Genomic DNA, 12,186 nt, shown 5'->3' with positions numbered 1-12,186 from the left:
TGCCGACATCGTACGACATGGAGTGTCGAATGGACTTTTTTCCGCCCTTCAAAAATCCGACTACCTCTGCCGGGTTTGAACCCGCTATCTTGGGATCGGGAGGCCGACACTCTACCGCTGATCCACAGAGGCAGACAATTGCATGATGATAACATAAGTTGTTTGTACTCCAAGCACAACAAATTAGAACTTCATTGTCAAACTGTTCTTCACACGTTTCTTTTCTCTTCTCCAAACAATATTTAGCGGGCACTATGAACTCAGGAGGTTGCTCTCTTGTGTAATTCATTGCAAACCATGAATATTTTATCATATCTTGAAATCGTGGAGATGAAAACTGAAAATGTATGAAAAACTGCAATTTAAGGATCATGTCTCTGTGGTGAACCTCAACTTTAACATCATGTATGAGAAGTTAGAATTTCTGTTAATCGGCAATAGAGAGCGTTCCACTGTCGGAAGAAGTATTTGTCTAACGGTTGAATTATGCCTGTGCTACCTGGAGGAATCTGAAGCAGTTCTATTGTTTTGTGTGGACAGATGTCTTCAAGACAAGTTGTATCACTGCATGTGGTCCACAAATCAAAACGTTGGGCATAGTTGTCGTCAGAGAACGGGAAAAAAAGGCTTCTCTAAACAATATTTTCAGTTCTGTTTTCCCCATTTTCCTGAATTTGTGGCAACGATGTTATCTGCTTTAAACATTTTTTTTTTTTAAACCAGAGGACCGAAGGACCCAATCAGATTCTGCAGTAAAATAAATAATTTAGTGAACATCTCATTTTGCGCTCAAACCCACTTTGATCGGTGTTGTAAATAGAGGATTGGGTGTAGTGGAGAAATCGCTCTTGAGCCCTCTCTAGAAATTCTACTGCAGCCTTATTCCTTTGTTTTTCATCCTGAATGTGTGAACGGGATACAGATTTTGAAATTTTCCTACTCCCAATTCTGTATTGTCTCTGGAAACGGCTGATCCAGGCATGAGAGGCAGAGAAATTACCATTTTTGATAGATAGTTCATGTGCAATTTCCAAAGCCCACAGTCGTATCTTTATCGCTTACATTTTTCCTTCCCCTTCTTGCCTCCTGGAAATGGCAATAGAGTTTTCTTACGTAATATTTTTTAATGTTCAGTCGGACTTTCTGACATACACGTATTTTGTCATGTGCGATTATTTTTATTTTTTCCATCTTGATGATTTACGACTCACAGTTACAGAGTTTTCTGATGTTCCCACCTAATCTACTACTGTATATATGTTACTTGATGATTTACCCTGCTTTGCTACGGGATTCTTAGAAAGACTGACTTTGTGGTTTTCCTAACTGAAGTCAACATAGGTCATTACAAAAACGTCAGTAGGAATGTATCGATTAAAAGCAATGTTATCACATAAAATTCTCGTTCAAATGAAAAACTGCACATTTTCTCACGAACAGTATTACGGTGCCAATCTAAAAGTCCAAAGTTCCAGAGCTGGAATAGCCAGGCCGCAGACAGCCATGAACACTTCTCTGCCATTATTCCGTTAAATATGTACACTTCTCATTCGAATCAGTGCCTCGGAGTAGGGATTGAATAGCTCGAATGCTATGATGAACCATTGTGTTACGTACCAGTAGTACCGGAAAATTTATAAAACAGAGGAATGGCATGCTAAAGAAGAAAGTTACCTAACTCCCCAGCTACTTCCACCAATATTTAGGCAGACTGTTACACTCGTACGGCTGGGCGAGTTGGCCATGTGATTAGGGGCGCGCAGCTGTGAGCTTACATCTGGGAGATAGTGGATTCGAACCCCACTATCGGCAGCCCTGAAGATGTTATTCTGGGGATTCCCATTTTCACACCAGGCGAATGCTGGGGCTGTACCTTAATTAAGGCCAAGGCCGCTTCCTTCACACTCATGGCCCTTTCCTATCCCATCGCCGCTACAAGGCCTAATTGTGTCGGTGCGACGTAAGGCAGATTTTAAAAAATACTCTGTACGCAGCAGTAATCCTATCTATCGGAGATGAGTGGCAACAGAAGACAAAGCACATCACAACAAACAGTGGCCAATGTAATGTTATTGTTGATCAATTTTATGAGCTTTCTATATTATAGGCTTCCACATTTAGTTTTCTTCCGACTGTGATATTAGGGTGTCTTATAAAATTATTTATAGCATAGACTGTAGTTCCTTATTCTCTGACTTAACATACCGATTTTCATTAAATCCTGTTTACCCATTTTCTCGTGACTCGGCGCTGATAATGACATAGTAACAAAAATCGAAATTCATGAATATCTGTGATCATAGCCGGTATGGTAACAATGTATAAGCCATAAATGATCAGAAATATAATACTACATTATCGATACATTACATTATCATTATAGACTGTTATGCCTTTCAGCGTTCACTCTGCAAGCCTCTGTGAATTTACTAAACGTCGCCACAATCCTCGATGGGAAGATGGGAAAAGGCGAACATCTTGGTGGAATGATGAAGTGAGAGCAGCTTGTAAACGTAAAAAGAAGGCTTATCAGGAATGGCTCCAAACAAGGGCCGAGACAGACAGGGAAAGACGAAAGAAACAGAGCAAAACAAATAGTTGTTGAATCCAAAAAGAAGTCATGGCAAGATTTTGGTAACAACCTGGGAAGGCTAGGTCAAGCAGCAGGGAAACCTTTCTGGACAGTAATAAAGAATCTTAGGAAGGGAGGGAAAAAGGAAATGAACAGTGTTTTGAGTAATTCAGGTGAACTCATAAAAGATCCCAGGGAATCGCTGGAGAGATGGAGGGAATATTTTGAACATCTTCTCAGTGTAAAAGGAAATCCTCCTATTGGTGTTGCGAACAGCCAAGCTCATGGGGAGGAGGAAGTGGAAAGGATGGTAAATAAACTCCATTGTCATAAAGCAGCAGGAATAGATGAAATTAGACCTGAAATGGTGAAGTATAGTGGGAAGGCAGGGATGAAATGGCTTCATAGAGTAGTAAAATTAGTATGGAGTGTTGGTAAGGTACCTTCAGATTGGACAAAAGCAGTAATTGCACCTATTTATAAGCAAGGGAACAGGATGGATTGCAACAACTATCGAGGTATCTCATTGATTAGTATACCAGGCCAAGTATTCACTGGCATGTTGGAAGGGAGGGTGCGATCAGTCGTTGAGAGGAAGTTGGATGAAACCCAGTGTGGTTTGAGACCACAGAGAGGCTGTCAGGATCAGACTTTCAGTATGCGCCAGGTAATTGAAAAATGCTAGGAGAGGAATAGGCAGTTGTGTTTATGTTTCGTAGATCTAGAGAAAGCATGTGACAGGGTACCGAGGGAAAAGATGTTCGCCATACTGGGTGACTATGGAATTAAAGGTAAACTATTAAAATCAATCAAAGGTATTTATGTTGACAATTGGGCTTCAGTGAGAATTGCTGGTAGAATGAGTTCTTGGTTCAGGGTACGTACAGGGGTTAGACAAGGCTGTAATCTTTCACCTTTGCTGTTCGTAGTTTACATGGATCATCTGCTGAAAGGTATAAAATGGCAGGGAGGGATTCAGTTAGGTGGAAATGTAGTAAGCAGTCTGGCCTATGCTGATGACCTGGTCTTATTGGCAGACTGTGCCGAAAGCCTGCAGTGTAATATCTTGGAACTTGAAAATAGGTGCAAGGAGTATGGTATGAAAATTAGCCTCTCAAAGACTAGATGTCAGTAGGTAAGAAATTCAACAGAATTGAATGTCAGATTGGTGATACAAAGCTAGAACAGGTCAATAATTTCAAGTATTTAGGCTGTGTGTTTTCCCAGGATGGTAATATAGTAAGTGAGATTGAATCAAGGTGTCGTAAAGTTAATGCAGTGAGCTCGCAGTTGCGATCAACAGTATTCTGTAAGAAGGAAGTCTGCTCCCAGACGAAACTATCTTTATATTGGTCTGTTTTCAGACCAACTTTGCTTTACGGGAGCGAAAGCTGGGTGGACTCAGGATATCTTATTCATAAGTTGGTAGTAACAGACATGAAAGTAGCAAGAATGATTGCTGGTACAAACAGGTGGGAACAATGGCAGGATGGTACTCAGAATGAGGAGATAAAGGCTAAAGTAGGAATGAGCTCTATGGATGAAGCTGTACGCATAAACCGGCTTCGGTGGTGGGGTCATGTGAGGCGAATGGAGGAGGATAGGTTACCAAGGAGAATAATGGACTCTGCTTTGCAGGGTAAGAGAAGTAGAGGTAGACGAAGACGATGAAGGTTAGACTCGGTTTCTTATAATTTAGAGATAAGAGGTATAGAACTAAATGAGGCCATTTCAGTCAGTGTGAATAAAGTTATTTATGGCCTAGATTATAGCGGCTTATTACCCGACTTTGTATACCAATTTTAATTAAATTTTCTTCTGCCGTTTTCTCGTGATGTGTGTACATACATAGAGACAGACTAGGGTTACCAACTGAAAATTTCCAAATGCAGGACATTGCTTAGCAAAAAGCAGGACATTTAAGAAAAATGCCTGACAATTTTAATCGATAACAAATTTTCATCATCACAGACTCAATATCAACAGGAAGAGCATCAGCTCCATGTTGCAAACAGTTGTGTAGAATGTGAGCAGGACATCCAACACCTACTATGTTTTCATTCAAGTCTTTTTTGAGACATTATCGATACTATCACTAATAACATAATTATTTAGGAATTAAATGTTAGACCTACCCCTAAACTACCATTTCATTCAGCGTGAATAAAATTATTTGTGACCTAGATTATAGCAATTTATTCCCAGACTTTGCATACCGATTTTCATTATGATAGGACCACTGATAACAAATATTTGAGAATTCCATTGCAGGCCTTCCCCTAAACTATCATTTTTCTCAGTGTGAATACAATTATTTATGGTCTAGATTGTAGCAACTTATTCCTTGACTTCCCCTACAAATTTTCATTTAGAGACGACCATTAATAACAAATATTTGAGAATTAAATTTTAGGCCTTCCCCTAAACTACAATTTTACTCAGCATAAGTAAATTTTTTATGGCTTAGATTATAGCGACTTATTCCCCAACTTTGTATACCAATTTTTATTAGGATATGAACACTAATAACATAAATATTTGAGAATTACATTTTAGGCCTTCCTCTAAACTACCATTTCAGTCAGTGTGAATAAAGTTATTTATGGCCTAGATTATAGCGGCTTATTACCCGACTTTGTATACCAATTTTAATTAAATTTTCTTCTGCCGTTTTCTCGTGATGCGTGTACATACATAGAGACAGACTAGGGTTACCAACTGAAAATTTCCAAATGCTTAGCAAAAAGCAGGACATTTAAGAAAAATGCCTGACAATTTTAATCGATAACAGAATTATACATATATTACACACAACTTTTTACAAAAGGAAATACCTTACTTAATGATCAGTCCTTGCTGCAGTTCATTTCCTTGAAGCTGTATTTTTCAACAGAACCTACTTTTGAAAGAAGATGTGAGTTATTTTCTGAAGTACATATTTATAAAATTCTTCACACGACACATCTTTGAAATTGAACTTCACAAGTAACATTCCTTTCACTGATTCTACCAACAAACGGTTCCTTTCCTTTGTCCATTGAGCATTTATGAATGAAAACACACGTTCAGTGGAGGCATTGCTGCCTGGTATGGCAAAGAAAAACTGGCAAATATTCAAAAGTTCAAAAATACCTCAATGTTCTGGCACTTATTAAAAAAAACAGACCATTGTTGGTCTAGTGTTGTATCTTTATCCAAAGTTGAAGTTCTAGAATAAGCCCTTACGTTGCAGAACTGGTCGAATAATTTTGAATCATCTATTTCTACACCTTTTGACTGTAAGTACTGAATACTTGGTACAATATCGTCAAAACTGAGGTCTTTAATGTTTTGAAGTTTCAACCATTTGAAACACTTGAATTCCTCTATAGGATGCATCTGTTTATCCAAGTACTCAGTGCAGGTTTCATAGAAACAAGATACATTCTCCATAAACACTTTGCATTCTTTATCCAAACCATCTTTTGAAAATGTATTTAATATCTGTCTGACTTTAAGGGGAATGAATTGACCTTCAAGTCTGCCTTTCAATGAAGATTGGACAGATTCTAATAGTTCAAGCACTTCTACAACTGACTTATGTTCTTTCTCAAGTGACAAAATTTTATAGTGAAAAATGTGCATGGTTGAGGAAAGAAGCAAAAGATAGAGCTCTGAAAAGTCATTTTCAAGGAAGTTTCTAATTGATGAAGGCACTGACTTCCTACCCTGAGAAGGAAAGTAGGATTTCAGAGCTGGGAACAATTGCAGGATTCTTTCAATTGCTGGATACAGTTAACCACCTAGTCTTAGAATGATTTAAAAGCTGCAGATAATTTACATCAACAAATTCACAAAAGTCTTTCAGTTCCTGAGTGCGCACTGCATATATATGAAAGAAGTTGAAAATTTTCATCACCACAGACTCAATATCAACAGGAAGAGCATCAGCTCCATGTTGCAAACAGTTATGTAGAATGTGAGCAGGACATCCAACACCTACTATGTTTTCATTCAAGTCTTTTTTGAGAGCAGTGAATACATTCTTCCCTTCCCTGCGTGCAAGGCCTCCAAAATTAACATTGGCATTGTCTCCAGAAAATGCAATGCATCTAGAAGTAAATTTATGCTTTTTGAGAGTATCTGAAATATAGGAGGAAATACATTCAGAACTTTCATTTGGACATGCTTGTAAATCAAGAACTTTTATCTGAATGCCATTATTTTTGTAATCAAATAATTGGATGACAATTGGAAACAACTTTGGTGCACCATGATTGCTTGCATCTATTCCTAGGCCAAAAAATGGAACTTTATTGTCAAGAGTTTCAATTATAATATCTGTCGAGTGAGGAGCAATAACATTATTTATTACGGCTTCTGTTTTAGTTCTTGCACAGGTCAGTTTCTGTGCTACTTCAAAACCTAAGAACATACTCTTATTCAATTTAGCTGTGCAGTCCATTGATTTGTACGACTGGTGATGGAAAACTCTATGAAATGACATTGTAGCTTCTGCGGCTTAAACTTTTTTATCATCTGGTGAATATTTGGGAGTGACAAATGATAACATTGAACATGATATTGACCTAGTTCTCACCGTCTTTTTGTGTTTTTCACTGTTAACGTGTCTTTCCAAGTATCCTTGGTATCCGACATTAACATAACCATCACACACTGCACGTTTCGCTTCACTTTCACTGCGTCCGTGAGTAAAACAAGGATACTTATGTTTTAGTTTATCCGAAAATTTACACTGTCTTTTTTTAGATTCACTCCTTTCAGGTTGCAAAGATGACATACCGGTATGTAATAGGATGCGATGAGCTTAATATTTCACTCCACTCACTGCATACTCGCACTATAATTTACGGCGATAACCAGATAACCAAACACGATAGCTGCAGATCATATGGCAAGCACATTTAAACTGTAGCTCTCGACACTTCCAGTTTCTCTCAACATAAACGTGGAAATGAAGTGCGTTGAGCGCGTTGATTGGTTGATCAATGCCTGGACTTTGTGTTCAATATATAGAATATTAGTATTACTTATTTCCACCCTCGGAAGTAGCGCCCTGAGCACATGGAGTTGTTGTACGATACAATAACATGCTGTCTTCAGCCTAAAACCTAAGTGAGCAGTCTTGTAACGAAAAATGCCAGACAATGTCGATAAATTAGAAATGCCGGCCGGACATAACCAAAATTATTGAAAAGCAGAACATGTCCAGCAAAAGCCGGATGGTTGGTAACCCTAAGACAGACAGACATTACGGAAAAGTAAAAAGTGTATTTCCTTGTTACTCTGGGCACAATTGATACGGAAATGCCATCCTTTTTAAATTTTGAGCAATGTACAGACAAAACTCTTATTTTATACATATAGATTAAATTTATTTATTTACATCTAAATTTCAATACTAGTTTTGATCCATGGATCATCCTCAGTCGCTTACACTAACAGATTAAAATAGCACATCACAATCATTAGAAACCACTTTCTTTGAGCTTGTCATATATTATAGTTTTAAAATCTAATAACCATCCATGTTTCATTTCACTAGCATATCGCTATTAGTTGAATTAAAACTCTCGTCTTGAACTTTTACAAATTCACCGTCTCAAAATCTAGTAGCTAGTTTGTTTGGTTTGTTACACTAATGATTAAAAAAGTACATTTCCAATCATTGGAAACCATTTTCTTTGAATTATTGTTATATATTACAGTCTAGTGCACTAGTGTAACAAACAAAACTAGCTACTAGATTTTAAGACAATGAATTTGTAAAAGTTCAAGAAGAGTCTTTTAATTCAACTAATAGCGATATGCTAGTGAAATGAAACGTGGACGGTTATTAGATTTTAAAACTGTAATATATGACAAACTCGAAGAAAGTTGTTTCTAATGATTGTTATGTGCTATTTTAATTAGTTAGTGTAAGCAACTGAAGATGATTCATGGATCGAAACTAATATTGAAATTTAGATGTAAATACATTTTATAATATATATGATACTGATTAGGTGGGAACATCAGAAAACTCTGTAATTATGATACCCATCTTTTCCAACCACTTCTTCCATAAGTAAAGATATCGCTCCGATCTCACTAAAATATTTGCAGACGTGTAAAAGTGATAATTGCTTTTTACCACCTTCATTAAGCCAGAATTTTACAGTCCTCTTGTATTCCATACTGATGTTTTCTCACACACTTTTTGTGGGACTAAGAACATACCTAGAACTGGACGATTTGCATGGCGACGGATTCATGGCATCACTAGACTCCGGAGAGTCATATTTTAGTTTTGAACTCAGACCTGGAACTTCACTGCAATCGACAGAAGGTTTTGACGAACGGAATCACTTGAGTCGCTCTCACTGTTTCCACTGTGTACATCAAGAGAAACCTCCTCATTATATTACTCTCCTCTAAAGTTTATTTTCCATCAAATCAGATATTGCTGCATTTTCTTTTCTTTCAAGCTGATTTCTCCGGAAGACAAAAACCCCTTTTTGCGGAAATAACTCGTTACAAACTCCGCTACGTTAGGATTTAAAACGTCATCCTATAGGAACTCAATTTCACTGTCTTGCTTTCTTTAAAACAACCATCAAAACTGTTATGTTGTTGCTGTATGCAGTGAAACGCCCTACAGTTGACTAGCGTGTGCGGCTTTGCTTATCCTTGGCCTTGAGTACCTGGGACGTCAGGGCTATCCACTCCATCCAGCATGTACATCCACGATACTGCCACTACTTCCCATTGATCTGTATGAGAGATTTGGCACATGATTTCGGAGACTTGTAGTAACATCTAGCGGCTGATTTTCTGCACGTTGTCCTCTTATAGAACAATTGTCAAATAAAATTCAGGATAGGTTTCAACTTGCCTTACCTGTTTCTTCCCTTGTGAAGTAAATATATTTGTTGACATTTTTATATCTTTGTCCATTGTGGTCACTCGTAATTGAATAGAATATTTAAAAAAAAATATAAATATAAATATTTAAAAACACTGACTGGACGCTCAGTATATGAGTGGCTTAATAGGTAATTTATAGCTGAAAAAAGATAATCAAGATCCATTAAATTGATGTTTTGTTTCTAGTGTTCACCATTAATAGATGTCCACCCTATAGATTTTACTTACTCCCCCATTAAAAATGTTTCTTAAAACCTATGTTACTTTTTCAGAAAAAGATTCCAGAACATTTATTGGGTGTTGCTATGCAAGACTCTGGAGCAAGTGAGGATGATTGTCTACTTGGGTAAGTTTTGCATTTCTGTCTCTTCAGCATCAATTTATAGTACATACTTATTAGAACTGTATGTTTTTTTAATTCAGTTGTTTCAACATTTTAATTATCTGTTGATATATTATTAACTCAATAAAGTTTTACCGTACTCCATTTATCTGTGTAATTGTGGCTGTAGTACTGTTTGACCTTATCTATAGATAACTGCTCCACTTGTGCTGCAGTAATTAAAGTCTTGCATATTCTTCTCCATTGTACTTGAATGAACATTGCCCTTATTTGATGTAAATTTATAATCAGTAGATTTACATAGTTATTATAAATGCAAAATATAGCCAAATACTGATGTTTAGGAAGCAATTATTAAAGTGTATCACTGTATACTGCATGTCTATAATTGAAATACACTCACTGTATGAGGGCGAAATATTATTTGTAAGAAACATTTTTTTTTTTTAGAAGAAAATATATACACTAGCAGGGAAAGAAATCCCAACACAAGAAGACATCAGTTTAGAGAAATGCAATTTAGGCTAAGCAATTGTGTAGGTAAGATATTTATTTGATTGAAATTTCCAGGTTACAGATTCACGGTATGCGTGAGAAGTCATGTGACATGGTGGTACATTAATAACTGCTATAGTTATCACGATTTTTAATGCAAGCATGCAAACGTGCACATATTGTGTCGTATTTTCTGCACATTGTCCTCTTATAGAACAGTTGTCGAGTAAAATTCAGGATAGGTTTCAACCTGTCTTAACTGTTACTTCCCTTGTGAAGTAAATGTATTTGTTGACATTTTTATATCTCAGTAGAATATTTAAAAACACTGACTGGACTCTCAGTATACGAGTGGCTTAATAGGTAATTTGTAGCTGAGGAAAGATAGTCAAGATCCATTAAATTGATGTTCTGTTTCTGATGTTCACCATTAGTAGATGTCCACCCTATAGATTTTACTTACTCCCTCATTAACACGCGATGGGTCGCGCCCGTTCTAGAACCCGAGAGGTCGCGCGAAGGCAAATTGCTCACGCTTAATATTTTAATGAGCTGCTATTTTCCTTTTGCAGTGGATAAATATATGAATATGTACCCTGTTTAACTGCCTTTCAACTAGTACTAACATAATTACCTTGTAAAAATATTTTCTTAATATAAAAAAATTTATGATTTTTTTTTCAAAATCTGGTAAAATTACGCAAGTTTTTAAAGAGCGCGGGAAATCGCGCATGAGCAAATTGCCTCAACGCTTGCATTTTTACATTTCAATTAATGATTTGGTCACAATTCAAGAGAAAATGACAGCACCACGCTTCACTGAAAGCCACCATAAAGATCATGATCTTTACTTAAGAAACTTTCTTGGAAATGCAGTCATGTAAGAATGCACTACGCGAGGGATCGCATGAAGGCAATTTGCCACGGCAGATGCGAAAGTGAAAGAGAAGTTAAACTACTCTGGAAGGCAGCAGGCAATACACTGACGATAATCGTCAGGCGGGAGAGAGGGAGTGGAGGGATCAAACGAGCGCCCTAAGCCCTACAGTGGCTAGCAACAAAATTATTAACAAATATTATAAAGTGCGGCAAACTGCCGCAGGCGCGACCACTCGCATGTTAAAAATGTTTCTTAAAACCTGTGTTACTTTTTCATTTTGTGGGATGGAATTCCGTGCCTGTTGCATTTGGTCAGTCAAATCAGCAACAGTTAATGCTGGTATTGGATGATGCTAGATTTGTCATCCCATAGTATCCCATACATGCACAGTGGGCGAAAGGTTTGGTGATCTCACAGACCAAGGCAACTGGTCAACACTCTGTAGAGCACGTTTGGTGACAGTCACAGTATGAGGATGTGCATTATCCTGTTCGAAAACACCCTCTTGTATACTGCAAATGAATGGCAGCACATCCGGTTCAGTCATCAGTCTGATGTACGAATCTGCTGTGAAGGTTCTTGGGATAACGAGAGTGCTCCTGCTGTCAAAGGAAATCGTTTTCCAGACTGTAACTCCTGGTGCGTCGACACTGCAGCTAGCGTGGTTTCAGTCGCTCACCTGGCCTCCTCCTTAACTAACCTACGGTCATCACTGGCACCAAGACTGATTTTGTTAAAATCATATTTAGATGGGAGTGTACGGGTGTTCTTGAAACATCTTGGATTCTTAAATTTTCCAATTATTAGTGGGGGTACTTTTTCACTCCCATCACTGTTAACACATAACAACACTCTCAGTCTTTCTTTCCTTTTTTTAATATTTTGCCTCCGTGGCATTTTTCTCTGCGAACAACGTATGTCTTGGATGGGAGCAAATTGTAAAACACTCCTGTTTCATTGGCGTTAAAAATATCCTTAGCATCATATCCT

The 12,186-nt window shown here is 37.5% G+C and overlaps 1 protein-coding gene across 1 annotated transcript in view; it reads left to right on the top strand.

Moving 5' to 3' along the window:
- LOC136885432 (rho GTPase-activating protein 44) overlaps positions 1-12,186 on the top strand; it is a 382,026-nt gene that overhangs the window by 60,317 nt on the left and 309,523 nt on the right. Inside the window, exon 4 of the mRNA XM_067157983.2 lies at positions 9,751-9,824. Coding sequence (XP_067014084.2) covers positions 9,751-9,824 — 74 coding nt within the window. The remainder of the gene's footprint in view (positions 1-9,750; positions 9,825-12,186) is intronic.

This window comes from Anabrus simplex, chromosome 1 (genome assembly GCF_040414725.1).
Source record: "Anabrus simplex isolate iqAnaSimp1 chromosome 1, ASM4041472v1, whole genome shotgun sequence".
Lineage (NCBI taxonomy): Eukaryota > Metazoa > Arthropoda > Insecta > Orthoptera > Tettigoniidae > Anabrus > Anabrus simplex.
This window is presented reverse-complemented; position numbering and strand designations above follow the sequence as displayed.